The following is a 19,374-nucleotide window of genomic DNA, read 5'->3' as shown; positions in this document are numbered from 1 at the left end:
GCCTGCGCCCCGCGCCGCCAGCCAGTCAACCGCTACGGTGCTCGCCTCCCCGTCCGACAGAGGACCAATCGGAAGGCCAGAGGGGAGGGAGGTGGGGCAAGCAGATGCGGACCAATAGAGAGCGGATCTTGGGGAGGGAGGCGGAACCCGGTGGGAAAGGCGAACATCCTTGCGGAGGGAGCGTGGCCGAGAACTAGGGAAAAGGTCGTGCAGCGGAGGGACACATTCCCGGAGAGTTCTCCACTTTTCCCAGTGCCCTCAGATCTTCCCCCTTCCCTAGTTCTCACCTCTTACTCGCCTGAGTCGCAGTGCCCGTGTCCCCACACCTCTGACTCCTCTGCGTCCCCCCGTTCCTTCCATGCCCGTGTTCCTCATCCCATGATTGTGTTTCTAGTTCCCCATATCCGATCTCCCCGTCCTTGTCTCCACTTTTCCTCCATGTCTGGGTCCCTACATCTTCTCTATGCGCCCACGTCCCCTCCTGACTCCATTATCCCTGTGTCCCCGTTCCCCTCCAAATACACCTCCCTTGACCTGTCCAGGTCCGAGTCTCCACTATGCCCGTGACCCCATGTCTACATGTTCCCTGTAGATTCAAGCCCTTACGTTTTCCCTGAGCCTCCAGGTACCCCCGCGTCCCCGTCCTCGCGTCCCCCAGAAAGGCACGTGAAACCGCGGCGGTGGAAGCCCTTCCTTTATTCTGTCCCAGGCAGCTGCGGTCACAAGCACACGGGGAATCCACTGATGGCATCTGTGCTCTGCAGGATCATGTCCGCCAGCAGAAAGCAGAAGCCTAACGGGAGGGGAACGGGAACGGAGGGAGGGTGGAGGAAAGGTGGGTTCTGGGGCGAATGGCCAGGAGGGCCCCGGGGACTGGGGTTTGGGGCTCTAGGGGCATTTCTGCCAGGTCCGCGGGAAAGCCGAGAGTGGAGTGTACTGGGGAGTCTCTGTGGTGTCTTGAGGAGGCTGGGGGGGGGGTCTCTGCAGGGAGGGGAGCGGCCCTCGGGGCAGTCTCCTCCACCCTCCTCCACTGTCCAGGTTACCCGCGAGAATAGAGAAGGGTAAAGCCAGCCACCCCGAAAAATAGGACCAGGAGAAGAAGACGTCGTCTTTCCATGCATTTTTCGCCGTGTAACCTGTCAAGGCGATCAGCAGCAAGAGGCCTGGGCCCCGCCCACCAACCGGATGAGTTTGGCCAGGGGGCTGCACCCCGACCCAGCCTGGCCACGCCCATGGCCTCAGGCCACGCCCTTCTGGGCCTCCTGCTGTTCCCCGTCTCCCAGGTCCCCGCCCCTGACCCCGCCCCTCTAGCGCCTCCTGCGTGGAGCTTTGTCCCCCCGGGACCCGCCACCTCCTCTCGTTCTCCAGCTCATTCCCTCCCGCCCCTTTCCTCGTCCTTCTAGTCGCGACCCCTGGGCTCCTGCCTCCTCCAACCCCCAGGCCCACCCTATGCCGTCTCACCGCCGAGGAAGAAGATGGCGCTCGTGTTCTTGCCCCGCAAGTCGCCCTCGTGACACCGAATGCGCAGCCCCATCATCAAACCCACGATGCTGCAGCCCACCGCCAGCACCATGCATGCCCCTGTCACCGTCAGCATGGCTGGGGAGGGCAGGCCTCATCAACCCCTCTGGCACCGCTTGTGGCCACCACCCCTACCCACCGGGTTGAGGCTGGGAGCAGGGTCAGGGGTTTGGATGCGGACTTGGAAGTTACACCATGAGGGGCCGTTGCAGCAGGGAAAGCAGGTCCCCACGTGGGGGTTCGTGGTGGCTTCTGTTGCAGCAGGGAAAGCAGGTCCCCACGTGGGGGTTCGTGGTGGCTTCTGTTGTGGAGAGGTGGCCGGATCTTAGGCTGGGGTGGGGTCGGGGGCGCCGCAGGATGTGCCCCGCAGTTGTGTTAGGGGAGGGGGCCAGCTGCGGGCGGTGCTGGGGGTGTGGGGGGGTGTCTGTCCAGTGGGGAGGATCTGACAGCTGAGCGACGAGCCTCACTCTGGCAGGGGATGTTGGAGCAGATGCCCTCTTTACACTCCTGCCACAGGCCACTGTGGCCCCCAGAGTAGCGGATCCAGTAGTTGGAAGCAGTGGACAGAACGGTTAGGATGTTGGCCAAGAAACCCAGCAAGGTGCCCCCCGTCTGAAGGCTCCGCTTCACCCCCATGCCGGGGAGGCTGTGCCGAGGACCACAGAGGCAGGATTGGCCACAGAGACCACCCTTCCCTCCCCCAGGTCCCGTCCAGGGTTCGTTCAAGTCCCAGAGACCCTCTCCTGCATGTCCCTCCATATCCCAGATGGCTGCTCCAGCACCCTGGCCTGGGGTCCCTGCTTCGGGGGACCCCTTCAGGCCCCTCCCAGACCCAAGACCACCTTAGGTATCACCATTTAGGAGCCTCCCTGTGGTCCAGGGACCCCCATCCCCCAGGGGCTGTGCCTTTGGCCTGTCCAGTGCCCTCCCCGCCCCCACCCCCTGCACACATTGAAATGACTCACCCCCAGCTCCCCCCCGGCTCCCGGGGCTTCTCAGACAGAGCCCAGAGGGGCGGGAGAGGAAGGCTGGTCTCTGTGAGGCAGCGGGAGTTCTAGAACACCTTGTCCTACGGGCCATTTAAAGAGATAACACACACACACACACACACACACACACACACACACACACGCACGGAGGCAGCTCTTCTAGCAAAATGACAGCTCAGAGTCAGATGGCAAGGCTGGGGAAGCCCAAGGGCCATGACATAGAAGCCCATGCCCTTCTAGAAACTTCTCTTCCCTTGACCCCAGAGGCTCTCCTGGTCTCTGGCTCTTTGTGCTCTTCTGGGTACCCAGGCAGCCTCCTGCTCTTCCTCTCTCCTCTACTGCTCAGTCAGTGCCTATTCTCCTGGAGGCTCCATTCTGCACCTTCCTACCAGCTGAACTCCAGGGACCACTGATGCTCTGAGAGCCTCTCGAACTCCTTCTCCAGCCCAGGTCTCTCTCCTGAGCCTCAGCCTCAGATCCTCACCTGCTTCTGACCATCCTCCAGATCCTGACACTCAACCACATCCTGATGGGGCTCGGCATCTTCCATCAAACCAGGGGTGAGCCCCATCCATCCCACCCAGTGAGTTGGACGCGAGCCCTGGGCACTCTCCTTGCCCCCTTTCTGCTTCTTACCCCACAAAGCCCCTGCATCCCTGAGTCCAGTTCCTCCTGCTCGCTGAATCTTTCTGGTTCCTTCCCTCCTTTTCATCTCATGCCCTGGCCCCCAGTCCCACCTGTGGCATTGCCAAACTCTTCTCTCACCTTGTGGCCTCCCACTCATGCCCCCGAGGGGGCTTTCTGGCACCCAGAGCAGACACTGTCCCTCCCCTGCCCACACTCTTAGCTCCTCATCACCCTCAAGAGAGAGCCAACTGTTGGGTTGGCAGTGCTGGCTCCCACCCACCTCTCCATCTTCATTTCCCGCCACCCCCACATTCTAGTGTCACCTGCCAAGTGCTATTTCCATCCTCTGAGAATGTCCAGCCTCTCTGTGCCTCCACCTTGGGGTCCCTCTGCCTGCACTATCTTTCCTTGATCCCCTTAGAGAAGTTCTTAAACTGTCTCCCCAGAAAGTGCACCTCCACACCCCACCCCTTCCCCAGGCACGTCCAGCCCCCTTCCAGTGCTCGCCCTGGGCTCTGCCTGTCCTCACCGGCCTTGGAGCCTCAGCAGGCAGGGTTCTGTCTGACTCACCTCAGCATCCCCAGCAGGAGGCCCAGCACAAAGGATGCGCTTGGGGAGTTCCCGTTGTGACACAGCGGGTTAATAATCCGACTCGTATCCATGAGGACGCAGGTTCCATCCCTGGCCTTGCTCAGTGGCTTAAGGATGGGGCATTGCCGTGAACTGTGGCGTAGGTCACAGATGCAGCTCAGATCCAGTGTTGCTGTCACGTGGCTGTGGCATAGGCCGGCAGTTACAACTCCAATTCGACCCCTAGCCTGGGAACTTGCGCATGTCACAAGTGCAGCCCTAAAAAAAAAAAAAAAAAAAAAAAAAAAGATGCACTTGGGAAAAGACTTTGAAGCCTTGAAGGAGTGCATTTATTAATGAAATGAGCAAGGAGGACTGAGGTGAAGGTGACAAAGTCAGAGAAGGAGCAAGAAGAAAAGGGCTACAAGGAGAAAGACACTGAAAAATAGAGGTAAAAGGACGAAGAAGAGAGCCAAGGGCCAGACGGAGGGGAGAGAAAGCCCTGGGGTCGTGCCCGAGCCCACACGGGGTGGGAAGCACCTTGGGGGCAGGGCAGGTGACAGGTCTGACTCCTCTCTGGGCACCGTGTCACCTACCGTGGAGCTAGCCAGTTGTTGACTTATGTGGCGGCTGCATAAATGGGGGGGGGAATAACCAGATTCCAGCAAATGTTTGTTGAAAGAATAAAGACACCAAGGGAGGAGGCTGTGGAGGCTGGGAGTCTGGGCTGGAAAGGGAGCTGGCTGTTCCCGAGGTCCCTGATGATGCCTTCCGAGAAGGGAGCCCCAAAGCCAGCGCGCAGGTCACACGCTGTCATAGCCGGCCCGAGGGGCACCAAAGTGAGCGCCCAGACTCAGGCCACCTAGGGTGACAGAGGGAGGGAGGTTAGAGCCCTGGCCCCTGTGCTGCCCCCTCAGAATCCCCAACCGGTCCCCACCCACCCCCGGAACTGCCGGAGCATCAGTTACCTGTACAGAGAAAGAGGACTGTTGAAACCCAGCCCAGGTAGAAGGACCAGGAGAAGCTCCTCTGGATCTGGGAGTGTCTGGGCTGGTTCCAGCGCTCAACAGTGTAGACGGTCATAGCCACCATCAGAGAGAGAGCTGCAGATGGAGGCAAGAGAGACGGCTCCTGAGTCCCTGTCATGGCTCAGTAATAACGAAACCGACTAGTATCCATGAGGATGTGAGTTCGATTGCTGGCCTCGCTCTGTGGGTTAAGGATCCAGTATTGCCATGAACTGTGGTGTAGGTCGCAGATGCAGCTCAGATCTGCTGTTGCCGTGGCTGTGGTGTATGTGGGCAGCTGCAGCTCTGCTTTGACCCCTAGCCTGCAAACTTCCATATGCCACGAGTGCAGCCCTAAAAAGGGAAGGAAGAGAGGAAGGAAAGAGAGAGAGAGCTCAGCCCCTCAGCTGGAACCATCAAGTCCAAGTGCAGGGAGTGGGGCAGTGTAGCCCAGGGGCCTTACCTGCACCAAAGGCTGTGAAAGTTGAGACCAGGGGGCCACGGCCAGGCGCGGACAGCGAGGGTATGCAGGACATGACCAGGAAGCTCACAGAGACCAGGCCCCACAGGGCGGCCAGGATGCCAAAGCTCTGGGTCACATGGATGTAGCCTGCTCGGGAGACGGGACCTCTGAGTGTCTGTCCCCTCCGGCAGTTTCCCACCCCGGGAGAGACGGCCCCCACCCCTTACCTTCTATGGAGCCCTCATCCCCACTTGGCCAGAGGCCTGAGTGAGATGAGAAGTGGGGCCCCTGGGCCTCGAACCAGAAATTTGTGCTCAGGGCAACCAAGACAGACATCAGGCCCAGGGAGCTCGTGAGCAGGGCCAGGGACCGACAGGGCTCCATGGCTGGTGGTGGAGGCTGGGTTTCTGGGTCCTGGGTGATGAAGAGGCTGGCGATCCAGGCTTCCGGGTCTCAGAGAGGGGAGGAGGCTGGGCCCCCCTAGACACCTGGGTCCACTGAGCTCAAGAAAGAGAAACCAGGCGGCAGTAGGGGTGGCTGGGGGTGGAGGAGGAGGTCGGACCGCACTCCTTCAGATCAGATTGGTCTGGCTTCACCCAGTTCCTGGCAGCTGACTCTTGTCACACACACCCTCCCTTCCTGGCTTGCGCTGACACCGTCCCCCCCTCCCTGAGGTTCCCCTCAGAGCCTGTGGTGCTGGCAGAGGGCCCTGAAGATGTCACATTGTCTGTGGTTTGAATGGTTGATTTGTCACTTGCTTCTCTGTCTCTACAGAAGGTTCTATACCTCCTCCTCGACGCCCTCCACACCCAGGGGACCTTCCTGGAAGAGGTGAGAACTGGCTTGGGGGGCCCAGAGGTGGGATGTGGTGAGTGAGGCCGGGGTGTGAGTTGCGTGGGAGGGGGGCATGGCCAGAGGGGACAGTTGAGGGATGCATCATGCTTTCCTGTGGGTTCTGCAATCTTCCGTTCTGGGAGCTGCCGGCCCCAACGCTAGGGTCTCCATAGAAGGAGGGGACGGGAGGCCAGGGGACGGGACTGAAGGAGGAAGGTGCTAGAAGCCTAGACTCTGGGTCCTGAGGGCAGGGGCCCTCAGGCCTGGGGCTCCTGGCTTGGAGTTTATGCCCAGGGCAGGTAGCCAGCCATCACATTTTGAAAGTTTGTGCAGGAGACCTGCCCACATCCTTCTCAGATAGATGAGTTTACAGATGGTTTTTCTTCGGGTGGAGCCTTCAGCAGGGTGGGCTTTATGTCCAGGATCTGGGTTTCTGTGGTCAGGGAGTGGGGTGGGGTATAAAGAATGTCGGTGCAAGACTTTCAAGCCCCACCACACACAGACACACACACACACACAGCATGGGGTCCTGGGCCACACCCCACCTGTGAGCAGATGGAGGGTGAAGGTTCCACAGCCCAGGTAGAAGGCCCAGGCGACCGTGACCTCTGTGGAGCAGGAATGACCCGGAAGAGGACTTCTCTCATGAAGACAAACAGAGCCACCCGTCCCAGGACAGCTGGAGAAGGGGAGAACCAGAGGGAGCCAGGAGGCTGGGTCGTCGTCCTTTAGAGGCTGTGGTTTGTAGGCCCCCATCCCTCACCCAGATCCTCCCCAGGGGGCTAACTCACCACTCCTGAGGACAGGCTCCCGGAAGGGGATCCAGGTCCTGAGCTGCTGGGACACCATTGCAAAAATGGCGGTGGTTGGAGTTCCCGTCGTGGCGCAGTGGTTAACGAATCCGACTAGGAACCATGAGGTTGCGGGTTCGATCCCTGCCCTTGCTCAGTGGGTTAACGATCCGGCGTTGCTGTGAGCTGTGGTGTAGGTTGCAGACGCGGCTCGGATCCCACGTTGCTGTGGCTCTGGCGTAGGCCGGTGGCTACAGCTCCGATTCGACCCCTAGCCTGGGAACCTCCATATGCCGCGGGAGCGGCCCAAGAAATAGCAACAACAACAACAACAACAACAACAACAAAAAAAAAGACAAAAGACAGAAAAAAAAAAAAAATGGCGGTGGACGTGGCTGCCGTGAGGAGCAGCTGGGCAGGCTCCAGAAAGTCTGGGCTACCGGGTGTGGTGACGGGGGCACAGCACAGAGCCCATCTGTGATCTTGACCCCAAACACAACCCCATCCTACCTTCGGCTCCAACCCCTTCCTTAGCCCCAGCCCTACCTTCCACCCAACCCCATTCTCATTCCCAAACCCAACTCTGAGCTGGATCCCACCCTTAACCCCAGCTCCAAGCCCACACTCAACCCCATCTCCCATCTCAATCCCCAAACCTAACCCCATTGGCATTCCCCATCCCAACTCTAAACTCAATCCCTTCCCCAACCTCAGATACAATCCAATCCTTAACCCCCAACTCCACCCCCTAAATTTAACCCCATCCCTATCCTCCAACCTCACCTCATTTTTTTTTTTTTTTTGGTCTTTTTAGGGCCATGCCCGCAGTGTATGGAGGTTCCCAGGCTAGGGGTCAAATCATAGGTACAGCTGCTGGCCTACACCACAGCCACAGCCATACCAGACTTGAGATGCATCCATGCAGGAGACGGACGCAGCTCGAACACAGCTCACAGCAACGCCGGATCCTTCCTTCACCCACTGAGCAAGGCCAGGGATTGAACCTTTGTCCTCATGGATACTAGTTAGATTCATTGCCTCTGAGCCACAACGGGAACTCCTCACCCCATTCTTATTCCCAAACCCAAACCCATCCTCATCCAGACACTTAACCCTATCTTCCTGTCTCCGCACCAGATGGCAGCTCCAGTCCCAACTCCAGCCTGCCCAGTATCACACCCACATCCTTTCTTCAAACCTCTCTTCAAACCCTGTAATTCCTGCCTCAATCCCCACTCCTTCCACTTTTTTTGTTGTCCAAGCCCCTGGGCATGTGGAAGTTCTAGGGCCAAGGATCAAACCCATGGCACAGCTGTAACCAGAGGTACAGCAGTGACAAAGTCAGATACTTAACCCACTGAGCCACGAGGGAATGCCTTCACCCTCTCCATTTTATTTTATTTTATTTTATTTTTTGGTTTTTAGGGCTTCATCCATGGCATATGGAGGTTCCCAGGCTAGGGGTCTAATCGGAGCTACAGCTGCCAGCCTACACCACAGCCACAGCAACACAGGATCCCAGCCGTGTCTGCCACCTACACCACAGCTCATGGATCCTTAACCCACTGACCGAGGCCAGGAATCGAACCCACAACCTCGTGGTTCCTAGTCTGATTTGTTTCCACTGCGCCACGACGGGAACTTCTTTTCTCCTTTTTACCTTTAGTAAGATGATGGAGCTTAGAAGAGGTAGTTGTGGGATATGAGAGAGATCAGGGGCCTAATTTAAAAACACCTGACATTTGGAGTTCCTGGTGTGTCTCATTGGAAACAAACCCGACTAGTATCCATGAGGATGTAGGTTCGATCCATGGACTCACTCAGTGGATTAAGGATAGGTCGCAGATGTGGCTTGCCTGCATGTGCAGATCCACGTTGCTGTGGTTGGGGTGGAGGCCGGCAGCTATGGTTCCATTTCCACCCCTGGCCTGAGAACTTCCATATGCTGCAGGTGCAGCCCTAAAACAAACAAAAAAAAAGTAAGAAAAAAGGCGAAATTTAAGATGCCTCTTTGTCTTCTCCTCCTTCTTCTTCTTTGTATTTTTAGGGCCACACCCACGGCATATGGAAGTCCTGGGCTAGGGGTCAAATCCGCACCACATCTGCCAGCCTACACTACAGCCAGAGCCACTCAGGGCCTGAGCCGCCTCTGCAAGCTACACCACAGTTCACGGCAATGCCGGATCCCAAACCCATTGAGCGAGGCCAGGGATTGAACCCACATCCTCATCCTCGTTGGGTTCATTACCACTGAGCCACAACGGGAACTCTGAGATGCCTCTTCTTTTCAAGTGGAAATGTTGAGAAAGTATTCAGAGATATGAGTCTGGAGTTATAACATCCGTATTGTTGCTAGAGTAAGCCCCTATAAATACAATTCCTGGAAAAAGTCTCAGTAAATATTTCTACTTAAATAGGCTTCAATTAATTATAATTAGAGAAGAAGGCCTCAATTGCTATATTACTAGAGGAAGCCTCTATAAATACTGTGCTACCGTTATTTGAAGAGGCCCCGATAAATATGTCTAGGAAGTAAACCTCTATTAATAAAACAGTTACTAGTGGGAGTTCCCATTGTGGCGCAGTGGAAACAAATCCGACTAGGAACCATGAGTTTGCGGGTTCGATCCCTGGCCTCGCTCAGTGGGTTAAGGATCCAGTGTTGCCGTGAGCTGTAGTGTAGGTCGCAGATGCAGCTCGGATCCCACATTGCTGTGGCTGTGGTGTAGGCCAGTGGCTACAGCTCTGATTAGACCCCTAGCTTGGGAAGCTCCATATGCCACAGGAGCGGCCCTAGAAAAGGCAAAAAAGACAAAAAATAAAAAATAAATAAAATAGGAGTTCCCGTCGTGGCACAGTGGTTAACGAATCCGACTAGGAACCATGAGGTCGCGGGTTCGGTCCCTGCCATTGCTCAGTGGGTTAACGATCCGGCGTTGCCGTGAGCTGTGGTGTAGGTTGCAGACGCGGCTCGGAACCCGAGTTGCTGTGGCTCTGGCATAGGCCGGTGGCTACAGCTCCGACGACCCCTAGCCTGGGAACCTCCATATGCCGCGGGAGCGGCCCAAGAAATAGCAACAACAACAACAACAAAAATAAATAAATAAATAAATAAAATAAAACAGTTACTAGCGTAGACTATAAGAAATATTCTTATGATTGGAATTAATCTTACTAAACAGCCTTATTATTTTAGGATGAGCGTTAGTAACTCACAGGGCCATGGGCGTCCGCTGGTTGAGTGGATGAATGGATGAATGAATGAATGGAGGGACGGTCAAGGTCATGAGTGGTGGGTGAAGCGGTAGGTGTAGATCAGAGTGTGGGTGTTTGTACTTGGAGGGCCCCATCCAGGGAGGGGACAAAACATCAGGGGAGCCAACTGGAGATGGCAGAAGTGGCCAAGGGTTTTTTTGTTTGCTTGTTTAACTTTTTTTTAAATTTTATTTTTTTAATTATTTATTATATTATTATTATTATTATTATTTTGTCTCCTTAGGGCCGCGCCTGTGGCACATGGAGGTTCCCAGGCTAGGGGTCCAGTTGGCCTACACCACAGCCCCAGCAACGCCAGATCTGAGCCGTGTCTGTGACCCACACCACAGCTCACGGCAACACCGGATCCTTAATCCATTGAGTAAGGCCAGGGAACAAACCCGCAACCTCATGGTTCCTAGTCGGATTCGTTAACCACTAAGCCACCATGGGAACTCCCCTTTATTTTTTAATTTTAGTTGATCAAAAGGAGGTTGGTTGTTCATGAATGGTTTTATTTATCCTATTATCCTACTGTGATATATATATACATATATATATATATATAGTCTATCATATATACTCTATTATGTAGAGTCTATTATGTATAGTTTATTTTATTTTATGTTATTTTGTGTTTTTTAGGGCCACACCCGCGGCATATGGAGGTTCCCAGGCTAGGGGTCGAATCGGAGCTGTAGCCTACACCACAGCTCACAGCAACGCTGGATCCATCACCCACTGAGGGAGGCCCCGGGACAGAACCTGCGTCCTCATGGATCCTGATCCATTTCTGTTGAGCCACGACAGGGACTCCTACAGTATATTTCATGTATACTCTCTCTATATACTGTGTTATCACATAGGTATGATCTTAATCCCCCTTTCTGGCCTCAAGGCTCGAAAACTTTTGGAATTTCCTCTGCATTGAGAGCAATCAATTGTCCTTCGTTGTGTAAATGAGGTGACCTGTGGAAAGTCCCTATATACCCAAAGGAGGGGGGGGCGGTTGCCAAGGGAACCACTAGTGGGTCAGAATTTGCATTCTCACCCCCTTGATCTCTGGAGGGAAAAGAGGTTAGAAATTAAGGTCAATGACCCATGATCAACGCTTTAATCAATCTTGCCTACATAATGAAGCCTCCATAAAAACCCAAAAGAAGAGGGTTCAAAGAGCTTCCGGGTTGTTGAGCATGTGCCTTTGGGGGGCAGTGGCCCACTTGGAGAGAGCTTGGGAGCCCCACACCCCTTCCCCCTACCCTGTCCTGGGCGTCTCTTCCACTTGGCTGTTCCCCGGGGATGTTTGTTTTCTTTTTTTTTTTTTTTTTGTCGTTGTTGTTGTTGTTGTTGCTATTTCTTGGGCCGCTCCCGCGGCATATGGAGGTTCCCAGGCTAGGGGTCTAATCGGAGCTGCAGCCACCGGCCTACGACAGAGCCACAGCAACGCGGGTTCCGAGCCGCGTCTGCAACCTACACCACAGCTCACGGCAACGCCAGATCGTTAACCCACTGAGCAATGGCAGGGACTGAACCCGCGACCTCATGGTTCCTAGTCGGATTCGTTAACCATTGCGCCACAACAGGAACTCCGGGATGTTCTTTTTTATTGATTTATTTATTTTTGCTTTTTAGGGCCGCACCCGCGGCATATGGAGGTTCCCAGGCTAGGGGTCGAATCAGAGCTGCAGCTTCAGGCTTACACCACAGCCACAGCAATGCCAGATTGAGCTGCATCTGCGACCTATGCCACAGCTCATTGTTGGGTTCATAACTTGCTGAGCCACAGTGGGAACTCTAGGGCTGAGTCTTGAACCTGTGTCATGTGCCGATTTCTCCAGGTAGATAGCTTCAGAACTGAGTTACCTGCTTGGTGGTATGGGAGGAGGAGGCACATCAGCATTGGACCTATAATGGGAGTTCCCGTTGAATCCAACTACCACCTGTGAGGATGCAGGTTCGATTCCTGGCCTCACTCAGTGGGTTAAGGATCTGGTGTAGGCCGCAAATGCAGCTCCAATCCTGTGTTGCTGGGGCTGTGGGGGAGGCTGGCAGCTGTAGCTCCGATTCAACCCCTAGCCAGGGAACCACCTTATGCTGCGTGTGCAGCCCCAAAAAGCAAAAAAAAAAAAAAACACAAAACAACAACAACAAAAATAATTGGACCTATAGGGGGCATAGCTGAATCTGCAATGGGATGGGTGGTGTCAGGACACAGATTTGATCCCTGGCCAGGCCCAGTGGGTTAAGGATCTAGCGTTGCAGCAGCTGTGGTCTAGGTTGCAACTGTGCCTGGATCTGATCCCTGGCCTGGGCACTCCATAGGCCACAGGATGGCCAGAAAAGAAAAAAGAAAAGAAAGACTTTGACCTACACATCAGTTTCCTAGAAGCTGAACTTGGTGGGCTGGGGACCTGTGTGTCCATCCTGACGGGACCTGAGCAGACTGGGCCACGATAAGGCAACCACTCCCATCCCACCCACCCTGGTTCCTCCACCCCAGCCCCAAAGGGACCACACTTCAGTAGTTTCAATCAGTTTTATTAGACTCCAAAAAGTCGCTCTAGTGGAGATTCCATTTCGCTAACAACCTCCCTGGTGGGTGGGGCCTTGGGTCTCCTCAACAGCTTCCACCAGCCCCCATTCTTGCTCCTTCCCCCTTGGGAAACAGGAGTCAGGGGCCCCCCCAACCCAGAGTCCGGGACCGGACCCCCTCATGCCCCTAGCAACCAGGATTTCAGGCCCCTAGACCCTCCCCTCCTCTTCAGTGACCTCACTGTCACTTCTGGGTGAAGCCGGGGCAGACATTTGGGCTCAGCGGGGTGTGGACAGGCGCCGACATTCATGCATCCGATAGGCACACATGTAGAAAATTCCTGCAGGAGAGAAGATCCCAGTTGACCCCCCGCAGCTCCTGTTCCCACCCTCAAGACCCCAATCCAGGCTTCCCTTTCTCCCTGAGGTCCGCAGGGCTCGGGAGTCTGCCTCTGGCTCAGGGTCGGGGAGCACAGGTGGGACACCCCACCCTCACCCTCCTGAGGTGCCAGAGACCCTGACTTTCCCACGCCCAAACCCGGTACCTGCAAAGAAAGTCATGAGCAGGGCCACCCAGCCCAGGATGTAGGACCAGGAGAAGCGCCAGTCCCCAAAGCGGCGACCGAGGAAGCTGACGGTGACGCCAGTGTAGATGGCCAAGGCCAGCAGGACGAAAAAGGCTGGAGAAAGAGGATGGGGTGGGTGGGGATGGGGTTAGAGATGGGGGCGGGACTGCGATTGAGACATGGGTATGGGCGCAGACGGGGATCAGGGAGAGGACAAGGGCTGAGGAAAAAGCGGGAGTAAAAATGAATGGAGGAGTTCCCGTCGTGGCGCAGTGGTTAATGAATCCGACTAGGAACCATGAGGTTGTGGGTTCGATCCCTGCCCTTGCTCAGTGGATTGACGATCTGGCGTTGCTGTGAGCTGTGGTGTAGGTCGCAGACGCGGCTCGGATCCAGCGTTGCTGTGGCTCTGTGTAGGCCGGTGGCTACAGCTCCGATTCGACCCCTAGCCTGGGAACCTCCATATGCCGTGAGAGCGGCCCAAGAAATGGTAAAAAGACAAAAAAAAAAAAAAATTAATGGGGAGTCGAGTTAGGGTGGGGATGGGGGTGCGGTTGTGCTGTGTCAGGAAGCATCTGCCTGGTCTTCGTCTCAGGTGCCTGGGAGGGAAAGTCTAAATCCTTGGACTTTTCTAAGTCATAGGAGTGTCTTTGTTGTTGTTGAGCCTCATGGATCACACCTGAGTTTTTGTTGATGAGCTGAGATGACTCAGGCTAGGAACCGGTCACCAGAAGGACAGATCGTGGATATAGAGGGTTGGGGTTTGGAGTTACTTGGGATCAGTCCAACCTTGGGGGAAGGAGAGGGGAGCTGGAGATTGAGTTCAATCAGCAGCCACTGTTTCAATCAATTGTGCCCTTGGAATGAAATGCCAATAGAAACTCTAGATTCTGAGCTTCCTGGTTGGTGAGTGCATGGATGTGCTGGGCAGGGGTGTGGGGGTGTCATGTGCCCAGATGCCGAGTAAGAGAGCATGGAAACTGCATCCGGGACCTTCTCGGTCTTCACCCTATGCATCTCTCTCATTGGCTGGTCTTGAGTTGTATTTTTGATCATTAAACTGTAATTGTAAGTATTTTGCTTTCCTGAGGTCTGTGAGTTGTTCTAGTCAAATTTTGAACCTAAGAGAGTCCTGGGAACTCCTGAGTCTGTAGCCAGTTGATCAAAAGTTCAAGTGAACTGGGGATCCTACTTTCAGCTGAAGGAGGGGCAGTCTTGTTGGGAACCATGCCTTTAAACTAACCATGGGGGTCTGATGCCCACTCTGGGTGGTTACCACCAGAATGGAATGGCAGTACACCTAGCTGGTGTTAGAATTGCTTGGCATTGGAAATAGTCATGGGGAGTTCCCGTCGTGGCACAGTGGTGAACGAATCCGACTAGGGAGCATGAGGTTGCGGGTTCGATCCCTGCCCTTGCTCAGTGGGTTAAGGATCCGGCGTTGCCGTGAGCTGTGGTGTAGGTTGCAGATGCGGCTCGGATCCCGAGTTGCTGTGGCTCTGTTGTAGTCCGGTGGCTACAGCTCCGATCAGACCCCTAGCCTGGGAACCTCCATCTACCACAGGAGTGGCCCAAGAAATGGCAAAAAAATAAATAAATAATAAATAAATAAATTATTTTTAAAAAAATTTAAAAAAAAAAGAGAGAGAAATAGTCACGAAGTTGTTGTTGGGGGTGGAGGTGGGATTCAGGTACCGGTGGAGTTGAGCATGAGAGGGGTGGGGAGCAAAAGTGGTGTGGGGGCAGAGGATGGGTGGGGGTTGGAGCTGGGCTGGGAGTTGGGGGGAGGGGTAGACATGGAGGGAGGGGGCGTTCACTCACTGGAGGCGAAAAACATGATGCCGGCAGAGAAGGGCCGGGAGAGGCGGGTGAACGTGGACTGCTGAGCGAAGGCCATGATGCCCATGATGATGCCCGAGGTGGCACACAGGGAGGACAGGATCATGAAGGCCCGGGTGGCATTCCAGTAAGCTGTGGGAGCACCCTGCAGTCACTCCAGGGCCTCCCCTGCCCTCAGTGGTGAAGGCTGCTACCTCTGGAGGCAGGGATGCCTCGTCGTCTCTGCATCCCTGATCGGGCTCCTCCATCACCTCTCTGCCAATGCTCTCCTCTTCACCTGGTGAACTCTTCATCCTCCAAAGCCCAGCTCCCAGCTCCCCTTCTCTAGGAAGCATTCCTTCAGCCCTCAGGTATCATCCTCACTCCCCGCTTTCGGTTGAACCTTTCTTTGTCTCCCCCTGCAGCTTGGCTGCTCCCAGAGGACAGGGACCAGGTTGATGCTACATCCTGAACACGCCCAGCAGAGGTCTGGTTTGCACATGGGCCTGGAGAAGTGTTTGTTGGTTGAATGAAAGACCGAGTGAATGCATTCTGACTTCCAATATCCTCCTGCTACTCACGCTCCTCTCTCCATGCTCCCTTTCACTTCCTTTATATCACTTGCCTATATCTAAAAATGTCTCATTTATTTTTATTTATTTTTTATTTTATTGTCTTTTGTCTTTTCTAGAGCCACACCCGTGGTACATGGAGGTTCCCAGGCTAGGGGTCCAACTGGAGCTACAGCTGCCAGCCTACAGCACAGCCACAGCAACACAGGATCCCAGCCACCTCTGCAACTTACACCACAGCTCACGGCAACGTTGGATCCTTAACCCACTGAGCGAGGCCAGGGATCGAACCTGCAACCTCGTGGTTCCTAGTCGGATTCATTAACCACTGAGCCAAGATGGGACCTCCTCATATATTTATTTTTAACTTGGCTATGATGTCTCCCTCCACTGAGTTCTCAGCTTTATGAGGACAAAGCCTTGGCTTTCCCTTTCGCTGCTGCATCCTTGGTACCTAGTGCCTGGTATGTAATAGGGGTTCAATAAACATGGGTTTTTTTTTTTTTCCTGTTTTTTAGGGCTGCACCCGAAGCATATGGATGTTCCCAGGCTAGGGGTTGAATCGAGCTACAGCTGCCAGCCTATACCACAGCCACAGCCACACAAGATCTGAGCCACATCTGCAACCTACACCACAGCTCATGGTAATGCCAGATCCTTAACCCACTGAGCGAGGCCAAGGATCGAAACCTCATCCTCACGGATTCTAGTCGGATTTGTTAAGCGTTGAGCCATGATGGGAACTCCTCAATAAACACGTTGAATAAAGGGAGATGCTCTGGGAACTACCTGATCCCCTCTTCCGTTCGGCAACTGCCAAGTATGTGCCAGGCCCTCTGCCCACACATGATCCTATTTGTTCCTGTGCTGTGTTCTTTTCATCCCCATTCTTCAGGTGAATAAACAGAGGCTCAGAGAGGTGAAACCATTTGCCCAAGCTTCCCTAATTAGCAGCAGGACTGGAGTTGAAAGCCCAGCTCCATAAGCCTTCTGTCTTAAGTGGTTTTTCTGTCTCTTGGGGGCACCTAGTACAATTGTCAGTCTGGGAAACGCTTGGATCCCGCCCTGAAAAAGCCTCAGATGTTTGGAAAATGCAGTCTCTTGTCTTGTGCAAGCCTAGGGGGGAATAACTCCTGGATACTTCTCCGTGGATGTCGTCCTGGCTGGCACTGCTGCCTTGTGCCTCCGCCTCCAAATTCACACACTGACGGGTCTAGCCGCCCTGCCCCTCCAGCCCAGTGCCTCAGCAGAGACCCCTATAGGAAACAGGAAGTAGGGTCTTTGCAGGTGTAATTAAAGTGAGGTTCTCAGTCTTGTGCTCCTGAAGATGTCAAATGAACCTGAAGGCCTCCGCCTGCCCTTCCTCTCTCTCCCGTCCCCAGCAGGGGTAAGAGACAGAGGGGACTCAGAGTGTCCATTGGGGGTGGTCTCAATCGGAAGCAGGAGGGCTGGCAGAAGGGTGACAAAGGAGACAGCCCGAACCGAAAAGGGGGCACGAAGTCAGGCAGATGGGGCTCTGCAGCTGGTAGCCCCAGGGAAAGTCTTTTTTCCTCCCACAGCCTCAGTTTACCCCGCTGGCAAGTGGGCAGGTGGGGTGAGATGGGGTAGGTGAAACCTGCCATCAGCCTGTGGCATCACAGGGCTTATCGAGAGCTGGTTTTTAGAGGTCAAATGTCATGTCTTAGTCCCAGACACAGTGGAACCGCCCTCTTAGTTTTATGGGGACATGAAAGGGAGTTAACCCGGGCAAAGCATTTAGGGGAGTTCCCGTCGTGGCTCAGTGGAAACGAATCTGACTAGTAACCATGAGGACAGAGGTTTGATCCCTGGCCTCGCTCAGTGGGTTAAGGATCCAGGACGTTGCCGTGAGCTGTGCTGTAGGTCACAGATGCGGCTTGGATCTGGTGTTGCTGTGGCTGTGGTGTAGGCTGGCGGCTACAGCTCCAACTTGACTCCTAGCCTGGGAACCTCCATATGCCTCAGCTGTGGCCTTAAAAAAAAAAGACCAAAAAAAAGAATAGCACATCAGATGTGGTGACAACACATGTCAGTTATTATTATCATTTTCTACCACCGCTATTCCTGGATAATATATGATATAAAATATATGATAAGCTATATATTATTAATTTGTTAATATCATATATAATGTATGTTGTATAACATAGATTGTACATTATATGTATACTATATAATAAAGGTAGGATTGTACTATACTGCATAATATATACTATACTATATAGTGTATGTCTATACCATATGTAATATATCTATACTGTAATATACTATATAATACATCTCCAGGTATTTCTCTTTCTTGTATATGTATATACAGTTGACTCCTTTTTTTTTTTTTTTTTTTTTGTCTTTTTGCCTTTTCTAGGGCTGCTCCCGCCGCATATGGAGGTTCCCAGGCTAGGGGTTGAATCGGAGCTGTAGCTGCAGGCCTATGCCACAGCCACAACAACTCAGGATCCAAACCACGTCTGCCATCTACACCACAGCCACAGCAACAAGGGATCCAAGCCGTGGCTGTGACCTCCACCACAGCTCACGGCAATGCCGGATCCTTAACCCCCTGAGCAAGGCCAGGGATCAAACCTACAACCTCATGGTTCCTAGTTGGATTCATTTCCGCTGTGCCACGACGGGAACTCCACACACACACACACACATGTATATATATTACATGGCTTGGCACGCTGCAGGTATTAAAAAATACCTCATCCAGGATTTAGTAAATTTAGGATTTCTATGGTTTCTGTATCCTTCTGGTACGTAGCATAGTTCTTGAGACATAGTAGATATTTAGAAAAGGCTATTTGTTTTTGTTTTTTTGTTTTTTTGTGTGTGTTTTAGGGTCGTGCCCGAGGCATTTGGAGGTTCCCAGGCTAGGGGTTGAATGGGAGCTGTAGCTGCCGGCCTACACCACAGCCACAGCAATGCAGGATCTGAGCCACATCTGTGACCTACACCACAGCTCATGCAACGCTGGATCCTTAACCCACTGAGCCAAGCCAGGGATCGAACCCACGTCCTCATGGATGCTAGTCGGGTTCAGTAACCACTGAGCCACAACAGGAACTCCTAGGAAATGCTATTCTGAGAAGCCCAGCTGCAACTGCTCTATGTACCTGGCCTCTATTTCATGCCAGGAAATGTCACTTCTGTATTTGGCCTTTCACTTAGCACATCCTGTAACTGGACTAGAAAAAAGTACTGAAATCCCAATTCTGCCCCTTCATGCTGAGTGACCTTCGGCTGGACCCTTTCCCTCTCTGAGCCTCAGGGTTCGCCATCTGCAAAACAGGTGGCCCTTCTGCTGTCAGCGTCTACCCTGCAAGAGACTCTGATCCCAGGCACAGCCTGGCCCAGGCCCTGGAGCCTTACCGATGCTTTCCGTCTGCAGGTAGCACTTGCTGCCCAGGCAGTATCGCCACAGGCCCTGGTGGGCGAAGGCCCCCGACAGCCGGTACTGCATCCAGTGGTCTGTCGCCGTGGCTACCACCAGGAGAATCGTCCCCACCCAGGCACAGAAGAGGCCACCACCCATGAAACTGTACATGGTGATCTGTGGGGAAGGGGAGAGATGGGGTCGGGAGTTGGACTCTGGGTCCTGGGGGAGGAGGGGCTGGAGGGTCTCAGTTTTGAGGGAGGAGGGGCTGGGAGCTGGATCCTGGGTCTGAGGGGGGAGGGAGGAGGGGCTGGGGGCTGGATCCTGGGTCTGGGGGAGGAGGGGCTGGGGGCTGGATTCTGGGTCTGAGGGAGGAGCGGCTGGGGGCTGGATCCTGGGTCTGAGGAGGGAGGGGCTGGGGGGGGTCTCAGTTTT

General features: G+C 54.2%; 3 protein-coding genes across 3 annotated transcripts; all 3 read right to left on the bottom strand.

Moving 5' to 3' along the window:
* CLDND2 (claudin domain containing 2) lies at positions 680-2,157 on the bottom strand. The gene is made up of 4 exons (XM_013995062.2): positions 1,989-2,157; positions 1,462-1,599; positions 1,044-1,163; positions 680-793 (listed from the first exon to the last, which is right to left on the bottom strand). The coding sequence occupies exons 1-4, from the start codon at positions 2,155-2,157 to the stop codon at positions 720-722; spliced, it is 501 nt and encodes a 166-aa protein (XP_013850516.2). The 3' UTR covers positions 680-719.
* On the bottom strand, positions 4,032-5,770 carry NKG7 (natural killer cell granule protein 7). The gene is made up of 4 exons (NM_001244529.1): positions 5,405-5,770; positions 5,178-5,324; positions 4,676-4,810; positions 4,032-4,569 (listed from the first exon to the last, which is right to left on the bottom strand). Exons 1-4 carry the CDS (start codon positions 5,559-5,561, stop codon positions 4,511-4,513), a joined length of 498 nt encoding a protein of 165 aa, NP_001231458.1. The 5' UTR covers positions 5,562-5,770; the 3' UTR covers positions 4,032-4,510.
* On the bottom strand, positions 12,148-19,169 carry LIM2 (lens intrinsic membrane protein 2). The gene is given in 4 exon segments (XM_021094946.1): positions 12,148-12,930; positions 13,135-13,269; positions 14,977-15,126; positions 18,801-19,169. Coding segments are annotated over 4 exon segments (657 nt in total). The 5' UTR covers positions 19,111-19,169; the 3' UTR covers positions 12,148-12,868.

Source organism: Sus scrofa, chromosome 6 (genome assembly GCF_000003025.6).
Source record: "Sus scrofa isolate TJ Tabasco breed Duroc chromosome 6, Sscrofa11.1, whole genome shotgun sequence".
Lineage (NCBI taxonomy): Eukaryota > Metazoa > Chordata > Mammalia > Artiodactyla > Suidae > Sus > Sus scrofa.
The sequence above is the reverse complement of the archived record's forward strand: the minus strand, read 5'-3'. Positions and strand labels throughout refer to the sequence as shown.

Excerpts from the sequence above, each read along its gene's own strand:
- NKG7 (NM_001244529.1), bottom strand. The coding sequence starts at position 5,561 with ATGGAGCCCTGTCGGTCCCTGGCCCTGCTCACGAGCTCCCTGGGCCTG. Across the intron at positions 5,325-5,404 it reads GGATGAGGGCTCCATAGAAG|GCTACATCCATGTGACCCAG; the intron begins GTAAGGGGTGGG and ends TCTCCCGAGCAG. Across the intron at positions 4,811-5,177 it reads TTTCACAGCCTTTGGTGCAG|CTCTCTCTCTGATGGTGGCT; the intron begins GTAAGGCCCCTG and ends CTCCATCTGCAG.
- CLDND2 (XM_013995062.2), bottom strand. The coding sequence starts at position 2,157 with ATGGGGGTGAAGCGGAGCCTTCAGACGGGGGGCACCTTGCTGGGTTTC. Across the intron at positions 1,600-1,988 it reads CTCCAACATCCCCTGCCAGA|CCATGCTGACGGTGACAGGG; the intron begins GTGAGGCTCGTC and ends TGCCCTCCCCAG. Across the intron at positions 1,164-1,461 it reads CGCCATCTTCTTCCTCGGCG|GCCTCTTGCTGCTGATCGCC; the intron begins GTGAGACGGCAT and ends GGCGGGGCCCAG.